General features: G+C 37.4%; 1 protein-coding gene across 1 annotated transcript in view; it reads left to right on the top strand.

Moving 5' to 3' along the window:
- Positions 1 to 15,455, top strand: part of ASPH (aspartate beta-hydroxylase) — a 110,275-nt gene extending 94,820 nt beyond the window's left edge. The window contains exons 23-26 of the mRNA XM_081324250.1: positions 4,130 to 4,265; positions 9,856 to 9,947; positions 11,998 to 12,131; positions 14,301 to 15,455. Coding sequence (XP_081180376.1) covers positions 4,130 to 4,265; positions 9,856 to 9,947; positions 11,998 to 12,131; positions 14,301 to 14,451 — 513 coding nt within the window. The 3' untranslated portion in view covers positions 14,452 to 15,455. The remainder of the gene's footprint in view (positions 1 to 4,129; positions 4,266 to 9,855; positions 9,948 to 11,997; positions 12,132 to 14,300) is intronic.
- Positions 15,456 to 16,099: the final 644 nt, after the last annotated feature.

Raw genomic sequence — 16,099 nt, 5'->3', positions numbered from 1 at the left:
CTAAGTATAATCTGGCATTTCTAGAAATAAAGAGGTTTCTGAAAGCTAGAACTTAGTTTAAGTTACGTCTTAAATTATTTTTTAAATTAAATGTTGTAGAACCTGGTAACCACTAAGGGAGATGTTTACAGAAACACTGGTACCCATTGTGCCAGATCTAGCTTATATGTGCAAACTATTTGAAAAAAGAAAAATATAAGTAACATACTTGGACTATAACAATAAAATAATACAGTGATTAAATACTATAATTCAGTGGTTAAAACAATTTACGGTACTCTTTAAGCAACACTGACAACTGATTTTATCTAGCCATGGTGGCGTGGTGGTTAGAATGCAGTATTGCAGGGTAACTCACTACTCACTCCAGGAGTTTGATTCTGAACGAGTCAAGGTTGACTCAGCCTTCCATCCTTCCAAGGTCGGTAAAATGAGGACCCAGATTGCTGGGTCTGTAAACAGCTTAGAAAGGGCTATAAAGCACTATGAAGCAATATATAAGTCTAAGTGTTATTGCTATTTCTACTGCTTTATGTGAATAACAGCAAAAGTTCCTGCTGCAGCAAATGTCTATTTTGGCTTAATTGACATTATATGTTGGGTGCCTAAAATAGATAATACAACTGGAAGGTTGCTTAAGGAATCAATAAACAAAGTTGTGGAATCATTAGAAAAGAATATTGTAACTATCATATTTTGCATGTTACTTATTACAATTTTCAACAAAAAACAATTCTAATTAGGAGCATTGCTTTTGCTACAAACAAAATATGCGAAAACAACAAGCTTAATAAAGATGATGTTTTAATTAATTTTGAAAAGGCTTCATGCTTCTACTTCAGTTATTTTTAATGTCAAGAAATGTAGGCAAGTTTGTTGTTCACGCAATCTAAATTTACAAGTGTATCACTTCATCATTTGCAGTTTTGCAAAAAGCTTTCCAATATTGCAGCATCAAAACTTTATTTTCTAACTTTATATAGTATGTAAAATGCTACTCATAATCAAATACAATCCACATAATAAGAAATCTTTGTCTGAGAAATGTCTCATATTTAAAGAAAATGAGATAAAAGATAAGATAAAAGAATCTAAACTATTTCATTTGTACCATTTCCATAACTAGTAATTATTTTTCTTTCTGACCTAGGGCATGGTTTTTAAAAGGTAGGGATGAAATTAGTCCCCATGTCCTTTATCTTTCTGTCCAATATGCTGACTTTTTGGTGTCAGTAGCGCCATGAGTGGATTGTGTCATTTGTTCCAACAAGTCACTAATTAGTAATAGCTGTTGATGGATTTAAACAGTCAGCATGTTTAAACACATGGACAGACTAAATCAGGGCTTTTCACCCAGTGGTACGGGTACCACCTGTGGTACATTGGCATCTGGCAGGTGGTACACGACCATCCTAGAAAAGTGGTAGCAGGGGAGGCGAATGAGCTGAACCAGTGGCAACACTGCACAAGCCTGAGTGAGAGATGGCTGGAGCTGCAGGGCTGTCAGGGCTCAGCGGAAGCGCCAGGCTCAGTGCCGCTTTCCAGCTGATCAGCACTTCTTCGGGGCTGTCAAGGCTCAGTGGAAGTGCCAGGCTCCAGCTGGAGCTCGGCACTGATCCTGGCACTTCTGCTGAGCCCTGAAGAAGCACCAACCAGCTGGAAAGCAGCACTGATCCTGGCACTTCTGCTGAGCCTAGAAGAAGTGCCGATCAGCTGGAATGTTACAGTATCTCCAGGGTCTTGTGATTTACATTCAGATGCTTGGTAACTGATTCATGTTTATCACGGTCACAGTGTCCCAGGGTCATGTGAAGTGACCAAAACCTGCTGCAACCACCCAGCAGATGGGGGGGAATAAAAACCAAACAACCCCCCTCACCCCACCTCTGCTGCCAATCCTCAACAGAAATGCTCACAACAATGAAAACCTCAGACAGGAGGAAGAGGGCCACCGGGCAGCCAGGTGTCTCGCTCAGCTGTGGCTTGGGGGGCACTTTTTTCAGTGCCACTGTAACTGAACTTGGGTCATCAAGTTTTTGACACCTTGCTGGGCGACTGGTGGTACTTGGATATCCTAAAAGTGGTACAATGAGTCAAAAGGTTGAAAAGCCCTGGGGGGTGAGCTCTTACCCCCCGTGGATAGGGCTCGCAACTTGGGAGTCCTCCTAGATTCACGGCTTACCCTGGAAGATCATATAGTGGCCGTGACTAGGGGGGCTTTCGCCCAGGTTCGCCTGGTGTGCCAGTTGCGGCCCTATCTGGACCGGGATGCCCTGTGTACGGTCACTCATGCGCTCGTGACCTCTCGCCTTGACTACTGTAATGCTCTCTACATGGGGCTTCCCTTGAAGACCACTCGGAGGCTCCAACTGGTACAGAATGCGGCCGCGAGAGTTGTCTTGGGAGTTTCCCGGTACTGCCATGTTACACCTTTGCTCCGCGAGCTGCATTGGCTACCAGTTGTCTTCCAGGTGAGGTTCAAGGTCTTGGTTATGATCTTTAAGTCCTTACATGGCATGGGTCCGGGTTACCTCAGGGACCACCTGCTGCCGGCGTCAACTTCCCTCCGCCCAGTACGTGCCCACAGAGAGGGCCTCCTCAGGGTGCCTCCGGTCAGGGAATGCCGACTGGTGGCCCCCAGGGGGAGGGCCTTCTCTGTGGGCGCTCCGGCATTATGGAACCAACTGCCGGTGGAGCTCCGGATGACATCAGACCTCCGAACCTTCCGTCGTGGCCTGAAGACCCACTTATTTGAATTAGCTGGTCTGGCCTGATGGGGGATTATGGGTTTTTAAATTGCTGTTTTTAGTATTGTATTATTGTTTTTAACTGGGCACTGGTTTAATTTCCTTTTAACTTTTGTATCGTTATTTATATATGCCCTGTGAACCGCCCTGAGTCCCTAGGGAGAAGGGCGGTATACAAATCAAATAAAACTAAACTAAAACTAAACTAAATTATAATCAGTGGCACCTGGCTCAATAGTAGTAATAGAATAACAGAGTTGGAAGGGAGGTTTTCTAGTCCAATCCCCTGCTCAAGGAGACCCTATACCACTTCAGACAAATGGCTGTCCAATCTCTTCTTTAAAACTTTCAGGATTGGAGCATTCACAACTTCTGTAGTCAAGTTGTTCCACTGATTAATTGTTCTGTCAGGAAATTTCTCCTGAGTTCTAGATGGTTCTCTCTTTGATTAGTTTCCATCCATTGATTCTTGTTCTGCCTTTTTTGCTTTTCCCTCTTCTTTGTGGTAGCCCCTTAGATATGGGAACATTACTATCATGTCACTCTGAGTCCTTCTTTTCACTCTGATTAAACGAGACATACCCAATTCCTATAACTGTTGTTCATATGTTTTAGCCTCCAGTCTCCTAATCATCTTTGTTGCAGCTTAGGACTGTGTTGGTTTTTTTGGTAGCTGCAACACACTGCTGGCTCATATTTAAGTGATTGTTCACTAGGAATCCAAAGTCCTTCTCACAGTTTCTACTATTGAGCCAGGTATTATGATTAAGTCTGTCCATGCAGTTCATGATCTCATCCACACTCATACTTGGCCATGCATTTTTAGCAATAATATAGTAGATTTGATTTCTATAAAGCCCATCTGAAGAAGACCTTCTTTGGAGACAACAGTTTTGGTTGTTTAAAGACAATGTTAGCTATAAAGAAATCACTGGAGTGGCATAATTTATTATGTCAGGCTCCTGCTTCAGGCTCCTGTTAAGTATATTTATTTTGTTTTATCAGTTTCCTAATCCATAAAATCCAACTACATTTTCCTCTTTCATGTTTCCAACTGTGGCATTCCAATCACCAATCACAACTAGCACATCTTGCTTGCATGTTCTGTTGATTTCAAATTGGACTTGATCATAAAGTCCAATCTTCTTCTGCATCAGTGATTATAACATAAATTTGAATGATTATCATATTATCGGATTGTCCACCAAGTAACCCCTTGAAAGCCATTCTGGTAAGTATTTGATATTATTGGAATAGTTATGATACAAAAATAATTGAAAATGAGAAACTATGGGAGGCTTTGTGACAGATGAGGCTATATTTATTTTTGAGGAGAACTAGTTAAAAGAATATGCAATGTACGTGATTTTTTGTCCTGTTAGTCTTTAGAAAAAAACTGGAAGGTGATCCGGGATGAAGGACTTGCTGTAATGGATAGAAGCAAGGGCCTCTTTCTTCCAGAAGATGAAAATTTACGAGAAAAGGGTGACTGGAGCCAGTTTACTCTGTGGCAGCAAGGTACGCAACTGATTACTTTTCTTGTCTCTTCCATTATTCCCTTTCCATACTAACAAAACAAAACAACTGAAATGTTAAAGAGAAAATATGTTTTATGATGCTAAAGATCAGGATTATGAAAACTGAAGTGCCAGCCATATTTTTTTCTGGGAGGGAAAGATGCTCTTCATGGATCCATGCTGCTCTTACCATTATTACTATAGTTGAGCAAAACCATTTTTTTTTCATTTTTACTATTAGTTCATATTCAGTTTAAGGAAATATTTTTATTTCTTCCCAAAAGAGGACAATATCATTGAAATCCTCATGAAAGGAGAGTAGGGTTTTTACGTTTACTTAATTGCAAATTGTCTCAGAGCATATGAATTACTATTTTTATTATTCTTAGTTATTCTTACGTAGGGGATATTTGAAATAAATAACAAACTATAAATATTTACAATTTCATAAAAGAAACTCAGAACTAAGCATGCTCTCAATCATTGTCAACAAAATTAGGACAATAATAAGAAAAAGGTTACAAAGTATGTTTAAGCTGATATAAAAAATTTCAGGAAAATTTAGAGCTATGGTAACATGGATGGAGGCCAGCAATCCTATATACTTATGTCATAATTTAGTGGTCCCCGAGCAGTGGTAGTGTGTGTGGGATGGTTTCACATACACAATCTAATCCAGCACATGCACAAATGGAGCTTTGCGCACTCACCTGCCGCTTGCACGGTCCAGTTCCCACTTGGACACAGACCGGTACCAGTCCACAGACCAGGGATTGGGGACCGCTGTCATAAAATACAATGTAATTTTAATTTGATCATGGTGTCTACCAGCTATGTAAGGCAGAAATACTTAATCATGCAAGAAATGAAATAGAGGCAAATAAAACTAAATGTATTAAAAGATGGAAAAATGTTGAAAAGACTATACTGAATTCTTTTACAAATAGGATTATAAAATTATCAAAACTTTTGCAGAGAAAGATAATTTATTCAGGAATTAACTTCTCTAGAGAGGTTTATAGTAATAAACCAAGCCAAATCGGAAATATAAGATACTGATGAAGTATCTGTTGAATTTTTTAAACCTGCAGAAGGGAGTTAAACTGTATATCTCAACAAATATGGAAAAAAGATTGTATGGCCTAGAGATTACAAAATAATGCATATAGCTATACTCAAGAAGGAAATTGCAGGAGAATGTCAATAAACTAATTTCTCACACAAGGAAAATTTTGGCTATGTTCTTACAAACAGAAATGGAGCAGTATATGGAGTGAATTTCAAAAGCAGGTAAGTTTCAAAAAATGCAAAGGGTCAGATAGTTAACATATGATTAATAATTCAAGGGAATAAAAGAAATAGATTTGCATTTGCTTCTTTATAATATATCTATCAATGTTATAACACACATGAATAGGACAGTAACTCACGTAAATAACACACTAGATACTCTGGAATTGAACAGGGACAATGATGAAATTTTACAAAATAAAGCAAAAGCTAAAAAGGAAACCACTATTAATAAATTAAAACAGAAATAAAAATTTTCTTCATAAATGTGTATGTCTCAGTGAGTGCAAATAAATTAGAAAAGTTTAGCAAAATAAAATCAATAATACAATACTATTACCCCACTCTTGGCAATAATATAAAAATGTTTCCAATTACACAAGTATATTAACATGCAACTCTGTTCTAAAGATTAAACAAACATATGTAACATTTCCCATGATGAGCCACTGATTAAAAAGCAATAATATATCCCACTGAGTGCTATAAAATGACATTTAAAGCAAAGATGCACCCAAACTAAATAATGGCTCATTAATTACACAAAGAGAGGAACAATTCATGTACAGCATGTATGTAATTTCTGGAAATGGACTACAAAGATTGTTTGAGAATAATCCTATAAATAATAAAATAATTTTTAAAAATTATACTGCCAAATTCTAAATGTTAAAAATAAATAACATATCTATTATACAAGTACTGAATGACAAAATCATCACAGTAATTGTCAAACTGAGGTCTTCATTAACACCTTTAGAGACCAAACATTTTAATCTTAATATCCATCATGTGTAAAGAAGAACCTTACTCTTTACATACTGATGTGGACCCAAAAGGAATGCCAAAAGGAAAAGCCTGAAATAGTGTGCTGATACAATGTTTAACTAAAGGGGTCTTTGTGTGTTTATGTCTATTGCCACTTTTTTAATCGTTTAGTGGCTTTGCCTGCATAAAGTAAATTGGCATGGATGCTTGGTAATATTTTACTGGTTAGAGCAGGGGTGTCAAACTCAATTTCACTGAGGGCCGCATCAGCATTGCAGTTGCCCTCAGGGGGCCAGGTGGGTATGGCCAGGGTGGGCGTGGCCTACTGGGTGGGTGTGGCTAGAGTGCATATGGCCTACTGGGTGGACATGGCCAGCTCTACCTCATTTGCATCAAGGGTGCCTATGGGGCCTGGGCAGGAGTGGGACAGATCTGAGGGTCTCTGGCAGAAGGAGGGTCTCTGGGCCAGGGCCAAGGCAGCGGGGGCCGTTCCCTCACTGTTTCCAGGATGGCTTTGCAGGCCGCATGAAACCACTTCGCGGGCCGGATCTGGCCCCTGGGCCTTGTGTTTGACATGTCTGGGTTAGAGTTACAATATACATTATGCTCTACATGTTAATTAATACTTTGAATTTCAAAATATAACTGCAAGAAATATACTGCCCACAATGAAAGACCTTATGAAGGGACTCTAAAACAGAAATGGACTATTACACTTTGAGCAATATATCACAATTCAGAAGTGAAATACTGCAAGCATAAGCTCGAAAACCAATAATTGAAAATAATTGAGAGGCTGAAACCCTGATATTCTGAAATATGCAAATAACCTAATTTTGTTAAATAAAAGCAAAGGAGACATCAAAGCCTTTATCTTATGTTATGAATGTAAAAATGGAAAATGAGAAATCTGGGTTAATATTAAATATTAGGGAGAAACAGAATGTCAAGTGGCTTAATTAATGAAGAAGTCAAAAAGATAGATAATTTATTTTAAAAGATGAGATTAAAAAAAATGAAACATGTTCAGGAAAAGTACAATCTAGTCCTGGAAAGGAAGACAATGACAAACAAAACAATGAAAAATAAGGATTCTTCTAGTGCAATAAAGATCAGAATACTTAAAATAGTGGTCTTTCCAGCTATGCCAATGATTAGCTGTGAAAGTTAGGCACTGAGAAAGAAGATAATGTTTAAATTATTGATGTGAAGAAGTTTAGTAAGAATATCATAGGCTCCAAAAATATCCAGTTATGGACCAAATAAAGGCCCAGTGCTCCCTTGAGATTAAGAAGAAGAAATTCACATGCTATAGATATGTGATACAAGCAAGGCTGTTCTTGGCAAAGGTGAGGAAGAAGACAGTAATAAGGTGGATGATTGAGATCAAAACAACACAGATTTGTTTCTTAGAAAAGCTTCAAAAATCTGGACAAATTGGTGATCACAAGAACTGGAATCCAACGCCATGAACATCTAACTAACCGAGTTATTTAGTGGGTGAAATATAGTATATTATATTCTGTCTTTCCTTACTAAACATCAGAGCAGCCAGTGGTAAGCTAATAAAATATGCGTAATAAAACAAATGTAATGATATGAACTCTAAATTGTTCTTCATGTAAAAGAGGAGAGCTATTACCAAAACTCCTCCTTCCAACAAGAGTTCCATGACCTTGGAGGATCCTAAACATGTGAAACAAAAATTTTAATGGGAAGAGGAAAATGGGAACATTTCTTCCATGTGTGCAAACTCATTCCTATTCACAGAACAAAAGTTAGGTTCCAACTACATTCATAGCACATAATACCTACAGGAAAAAAGAGAGAGTAAAAACATCAACTGACTAAATCAAGTGAAAAAAACATATTCATTTTGAGAAAACAAAACCATAATTGACCTATTCTGAAATTGTGGAGGAATTCTGGCTTTTGGGGGATGAATTTCGGGGCACTTAATGTTAGAACTGTGACACTTTAAAATGATTGAGAAGAATTATATCAGAGTCCCCACAAATACAAGAACAGCACCCCTATCCCTGAAGAAGACTTTCTTTTTTTTCAGGCTTTCATCCAAGCCTGAAGAAAAACGTTACTACATTAAGAAGATAATTCTTAATTCTTCTAAATTGTTTTTGAAGTGTGCATGACCATACTTAATATAAGCTAAACAGGTAAAAACCTGATCATTGCCTGGCTGGAAATCTGTTCATGAGCCACATGTAAATTATTTTAGCTCTTGGAAAGACTCACATAAAAGGAAGGCTTCTTTTTTCAACTTTTTATCAAAGTCTAAGTAAAATAAAGAGTTCCACTTGAAACTGGTAGTGGATTCTTGGTTTCATGTTTGAAGGGGAGAGGCAAGGGAGTGAGAAATTGGACAAGACTGAATGACTTCAGGGCACTTCCCAGAATTATTTCTGTGTTTTTTTAGCATGCTACTTTATGTAGCTTTAAAAAGATTTAAAAGGTGCTCTATTTTTTTAAAAAGAAATCCTTTTTTCTGTATTTATCTGCAAGGTATAGTTTTGCATTTCTCTTATGTAGAAAACTTATACTTGCTTTACACCTAACAAAGTGGATGGTGTACAGATTACAAAGTTACCTGATGGAACGTGCGCTGGCAAAGAAGAGATATTTTCTTGTTACAAGTGAGATGCAATTCTGTCATTTATGATTAGAATGAGGCATATACCTATCAGGGTAATGTAAAAATGGGATGCTGTATAAAACGTATTTTGGTGCTGGAAAATAATAAGATTGCTTTTGCTTCTCTAGCTATCTACAAAAACTTTCTTTCAGTTGGTCATAATATTCAGTTTAGAAAATTAATGTTCTCCAAATCATGAGCCCATCACCACTATTATAAAAAGACACAGAATTTCACTTACAATTTTACAAAATCCTTCTTTGGATTTCCTTAGGGAACTAAACATCATTCTCTTTCACAACACTAACCAAGGTATATTAGGTGGTAAGAGAGACCATGGAAAGGAGAGCATAACTGGACCAAAGTTACTCAGGGAACTTTGTCCTTATGTATATTTATGATCCTACAACTAGATTTTATGCAGTATACAAATAGCTCTATAATGTTTCCCTCTCAGTTCAATAAAACCTGGAGTATGCAAGGAGTATGCAATGATTTTCTCTGGGATCAGTGAAAAAATATTATGAAATATCCATAGGTATCATAAAATATCATATAAAATAGTAGACAGTCTAGTGTTAAATCTGTGCCATTTAGTCCCAAAGCAAAATTATTTTTAAAGAAAAAGTTATCCACCCCTCTTTAGATGGATACTAATTATAATAATTGGGAGTTATGAGTTGTATTCTACATAAAAAGAAATACAAAGTATTCCACTGCTATAATTAGGTACGAAGGCCAATTTGGATGATTACACTCTAAATCTCTTTCAAGCGCCTACTGAGTTGACATTTTCAAATCTCCTGTATGACTATACTTAGATTTGGGGGTGTGAAGTTCAGATTACTTATGTTTAAACTATATTTTTCCTGTTTCACTCTAGGAAGAAAAAATGAGAATGCCTGCAACAGTGTTCCAAAAACATGTGCCTTATTAGAACATTTCTCAGATGCCACTGGATGCCGAAGAGGGCAGGTACTGTCTAGTTTGTAGAACAGGTCCATAGATAGATATGAAGAAGCATCTACGTATAGTGGGCAACAATCCAACTTCAAAGGGCAAAGTGTGATTCAGAGGACATGTGGGCCTGCATACAGCACCTGTTCTGAACATCTTAAAGCAAACGGGTCTTTTCCTGGGATTGCATATTCACTGCAGAAGGCAGCCAAGTGAGCTGAGGAGCGTCAGCTGCTTTTAGCAGCTACATTTGCAGCCATGTGTGCTCTGAATCACATGCTGCCCTTCAAACACACACACACACACACAAACACCGATGCCCGAGATTAGATTGATCCTAATGTTCCTGGTCTTAAAGACATGGTTTTGTCATCAAGCTTCAGGATCCAGATGTGTTGCAGAACCTATTACGTTGATTTGTTGGTGGTGGTTTTATTTTTACTCAGCTGCTGATTACATGAGGTGGAGGGTTACTATTATATGTTTTATGGCACTTTCAGCTGTTGTTAGCTACCCAGAATCATGGATTTGAGATGGGTGGCCATACAAATTGAATAAATAAATAATTTTAAGTTCTCTTTACAGTCCTTATACTGTATATATTGGAAGGGGGGCAGGAATGGATGTAGATGTATATTTGTAAGTATGACTTACAAAAATATTAAGAAGAACAGGATAATTAATTATTAATTAATTGGTTACATCGGGAGGCAAATGCTAAAATGAACTCTCTGCCTTTCCAGTTTACCTTTGCTGAATGTTTATGAGTGCGTCAGCATGATATTTGTTATAACAAATGATGCAATGATGTATTTTTCTACAGTCTAGGATGGAAAACAGGACTTTAATTGTTTGCCACAGTTGTCAATAGGCACAATTGATAGAGGAGATACAACTAATTTTGGAGATGCAAATCTTTACATTATGCATAGCATAGCTAAAATCAAGTTTATTTCAAATAGGGTTATACTAACATAATTGTTTATTTATAAAAAATGTGCTGACCATAAACTGACTTGATTGAATTACTTTCTGATCTGCTTCTGGAATTGTGCTTAATGCCAACCATATGATTCAGCTTCAGAAATCAGTTAACAAATTGTTTAATCAGTTACAATATATATTAATGTATAATCACTAATTATAGTTTGCAATTTGAAATTAAAACTTCTTGTTAGTTATATGAGAGGAGTGGAGAAACTTAAGACATTTATATTACACTTCTGCTCCGTGAGCTGCACTGGCTTCCAGTTACCTTCCGAGTGAAATTCAAGGTGCTGGTAATGACATACAAAGCCCTACATGGCATGGGTCCGGATTACCTACGGGAGCACCTACTGCCGGTGTCATTGTCCCTCCGTCCTATACGTTCCCACAGAGAGGGCCTCCTCAGGGTACCACCGGTCAGAGAATGTCGGCTGGTGACCCCCAGGGGGAGAGCATTCTCAGTGGGTGCTCCAATCATTTGGAACCGCTTACCAGCTGAACTCCGGATGGCCCCCGACCTTCGCTCCTTCCGGCGTGATCTAAAAACTTATCTATTCGAACAAGCCGGCCTGGCCTGATGGATTTGGGTTTTAAAATTATTTATCTAATGTATTCTTATTTTATTGCCCTGTACACCGCCCTGAGTCCTCTAGGAGTAGGGCGGTATATAAATCAAATAAATAAATAAATAAATTTATGTCTCTTTCAACTGTGATTAATACATCCAAATAAAGTCATTAGTATATATGTATATATATTTATTTTTAAAGTGAAAACATAATCCACAATAGAGATTTAATGACATATACATAAAAACATATAATGTATGTATGATAATTAAATACAATTAAAATAGTTCTAGGAGACTCAGTGTTAATTAAGATGGTATTGTGTAGTCTGAGGCGCTGAAATTAATTTTATCCATAATGCTGTTCACAAGTAAATTACTTAAAAAGTGCAGGTAGGTACCCTAACATAAACTTTTATCATTTTGGTTGGGTTCAACTAGATGTAGTATATTTCTAGAAGCTTAACATAACTGACATCAGTTTTTTAAAATCAACTGTACATCTTTTTGCAGATCAAGTATTCTGTCATGCACCCAGGGACTCACGTCTGGCCTCACACAGGGCCCACTAACTGTAGGCTGAGGATGCATTTAGGCTTGGTCATTCCTAAAGAAGGCTGCAGGATACGGTGTGCTCAAGAAACCAGGTATCTTTTCCACTCCTCAACATTTTTTCTAGTGTCAAGAGCCAGGATACTAAGAGATAGTATGGAAGGCAAGAGAAGCATCTCCATTGTAAGCTAAGCCAGCAAAGAACCATCATAGAGAGTAGTATAGACATATTGCTTAGAACCCTGCATATCTCCACCTAATTGACGCTATATGTTATGGTATCTGTACTCAACAATATCTACACAGGCATTGAATTTGGCATCATCCAAGTTCCTACTTCATCTGAGTATCATATGATTTTGAGGATCTTATCAATAAAATCAGTTTGGTGTAGCAAAGTGAAGCACAGCTTTTAGCCTTTTAACTGTTTATAACAAAGCTATGGTATGTGGCTGCAATCCAAACTTTTCTTTGCATGGATGTCCCTCCCCTCCTTTAAAAAAAGTGAAATTGAGTTGGGAAGGTAAAGAGTATCCTAAGAAGCTGTGATGATGACACTGTGAAAAGTAGGGGAATGCATAGCTAGCAGGTCAAAATAGACAATATGGCAGCTGCAAAAGTGTGATCAGAGCCCTGCTCCTTTGTAAGTGCAGTGTACAGTTGCAATGAATGTAAAAAAGAGAGAAGAATTTCAGTCACACAATTGCAGCTAACTTCTTGACTGTTTTGACATGCATGCATATGCTTGGATCACAGTGTTTGCTTCCTGGTAAATTGGAATTATATGATTGGCCAAACTGTGAGAGCACCAGTGTTAGACTCTCCAAATTCCTGGTGTCTAGTGGCACAACAAAAAAAACTCTCACCTTTTTGGGTTACTGTTCTTAATTCATGACTAAAGGCTAGCCCAAGAAATGAGAGGTAATCTTTATGGCAGTGCAGTGTCACTTAACAGCTGAAACATCTCTCATTTCATCTCTACATAATGTAAATGTGTTGAAATCTTTGTAGTGTACTTTACAATTTTGTCTTGCCTAGTCTTGATTGTTTTTTTCAGCTGTTCTCACTATAATATCTGTTTGAGTGTTCAGCAACTTCAAAAATGGTTGTATTATTTCACACAGTATTATAGTTCCTTCCTTCTTATCATGTGCATCTGCCACATTGCCTTTATTTCCTTACCTAGTATTCCATAGTGCTTCAATAGATGGGACTTGTGGACCACAGTTTGAAAATCTTTGTACATTTGGAAATGAAAAAAAATTCCAAGGAATAAGACATGGTATCAAATATTATCTCAGATTTTTTTCCCTTGTGGAGAAATAGTGCACATAGTACATTTTTCTGTGAAAGCCTCTGGGTCAGTATAAGCAGCTTGGCTTCCATCAGGGTTATCAGTTTTTCACCTGGTGGAATGAAAGAAATAATAACTACAGGTAATCCTCAACTTACAATTGTGACTGGAACGTCTGTTTCAAAGTGAGGCAGTTGTTAAGTCAGTCATGTTTGATTTTATGACCTTTTTGCCATGCTCGTTAAGTGAATCACTCTGGTTGTTAAGTGAATTACATGGTCCTTAAGAATATCCAACTTCCCCCATTAACTTTACTCATTGGAAGCCAGATGGGAAGGTGAATGGCAGTAATGTGAGCCCAGGTGGCTCAGTGGGTTAGGACGCTGAGCTTGTCGATCAGAAGGTCAGCAGTTTGGCTGGTTGAATCCCGAGTGCCGCGTAACAGAGTGAGCGCCTGTTACTCGTCCCAGCTTCTGCCAACCTAGCAGTTCGAAAGCACGTAAAAATGCAAGTAGAAAAATAGGGACCACTACGGTGGGAAGGTAACAGCGTTCCGTGCGCCTTTGGCGTCTAGTCATGCCGGCCACGTGACCACGGAGACATCCTTGGACAAGCGCTGGCTCTTTGGCTTTGAAACGGAGATGAGCACCGTAACCTAGAGTCGGAAACGACTAACACGCATGTGCGGGGGAACCTTTACCTTTAATAAATATACGTTGGTTACTAAGTGCCCAAATTTTAATCATGCAACCATGGAGACACTGTGACACTTGTTAAGTGTGAGGTCAGAAGTCAGTTTTTTCACTGCTATTATACAGTGAAACAATCACTAAACAAATGGTTGTAAGTCAAAGAATACCTGTATAGATAAACCTGGTGACTTTGATCAGCTAGATTTTGCATCCAGAATGTAGATACAATTGGAGTTTTCATAGGTAGCAGGTAAAATATAATTTGTTTTCTCTTTCAGATTCTGGGAAGAAGGGAAGATTCTCATTTTTGATGATTCTTTTGAACATGAAGTGTGGCAGGATGCTGATGCTTATCGGCTGATATTCATTGTGGATGTCTGGCATCCAGAGTTAACATCACAACAGCGACGCACCTTACCAGCTATTTAAGTGGGCTTGAAGTTTTTCCCTTTTGAGCTTCACATTGTGTGCTGAGAAGGACAACAAAAATAAAATGGAACTGTATCAAGAATGTGTAAGGACTTTAAGGCATCCTGTTCTGTGTACTGCCCCCATTACAGCACTGATCTGAATGCTCTGTATTCATGCTGCAAGTTGGAATTCTATGCTTTTATCAGCCAAAGAACATCCTGTGCTACGTTTTGAAAGAAAACTTGTGCCAGACTTTTCTTTTATATGTATTTTGGAACTCCTTGACGTAAAAGCCACCTTCAAAAGCCTGAATGTAATAATAAGGAATGCAGACTTCCAGACACTATTATTGTGCAATTTCTGATCATTATGAGAAGGTTATTCAGAAACAGTATTCAGTGGATTGTGTCTTCAAGTGCTACATCCACCTCTCCCATAATAAAAGCAACCATAAGAACTTATAGAACAGTATTAAAATGTATTATTGTTACCTTTTATAATTCTACTTTGGTTTTGTTCAGTGGATTTATAGGGTGAGCTGTAGATAAGATGAACAGGTGGTTTTGTATCTTATATTTGATAGATAATGACATTTTCCCATCAGATACAGTATGTACGGACACGTTTTCTGTTTTCTTTGAACTACTTTCCTTTTGTAATTTTCTTTTAGTTCCCTTTTTATATTAATTTAGAAACAATGGAGCCTTATAACAGCAGCAATCTATTTTACCAAGGGTGGCTTTTTCCTTCCAAGTCAAAGGATGAATAAACATTTCCTTTGTTCAATTCTAGTTAAGAGCAAATTTTACCCAACTTTGATATTTGTGTTTATTTCTAATTTTTTATAATATAAAAAATCTTTTAAGCGTTGGTGAAGTACATAGAGGCTTTGGGCTGCAATTTTTGTCCCCAATATTTTAATGCAGTTTAAAAAAAAACCCAACTTTTTAATGCACTTAAAAAAAACTTCATAATCTAAAGCCTGATTAAGAAATAATTACTATCCAGAGCCATTTTGTAACATTTTGTTGTCAATTACAGCTAATTTCATATCCTACATGAAAGTAAGATAGAAAAAATAGTATATAAATATAGTTCTGTCATACTTCTGTTAAGTGATGTCTATATGGTTTTCCCATTAATGAATGATCATGATTTTTTTTAATGATTCATTTTCATTCAACCTATCAGTGCCAACGTCTGAGCCTGTTCTGTCTTTTTTGGAGCTGCTATACAATTTTTAAATTCCTATTTGATTTAGTAAAATAGCTCTGTGATGCAATAAGCAAGACTGACTTTTAAACAGTGTTGCATAGATGTTTCAAATTATGTTCACTAGGACTAGTTATAAGCAATTAATTGCTCATTGCCAAAAGGTGCCAGATTGATGTAATTTTATGCACAAAAATGTGCCAAGGTACACATTCCAAATGTAGGTCTTCAAAATCCAACATGTGCTCCTGGAAATAATATCTGGTCATAATTTGTGAAAAATACAGCATTTCATAGATTGAGTGTTGTTTGTTATTTGCAATGGCAAAAGTTGTAAAACTGAGGGTTGGAAACATTGTAAGGATTACCAGTATTGAAATAATATATATTGTCTGATATTCATGCTCAGGCTTTTCAATACTAAAAATGTATAAATCAATTTTCCAGGTGCCTC

This window comes from Vipera berus (genome assembly GCF_964194415.1).
Source record: "Vipera berus genome assembly, chromosome: 3".
Lineage (NCBI taxonomy): Eukaryota > Metazoa > Chordata > Lepidosauria > Squamata > Viperidae > Vipera > Vipera berus.
The sequence above is the reverse complement of the archived record's forward strand: the minus strand, read 5'-3'. Positions and strand labels throughout refer to the sequence as shown.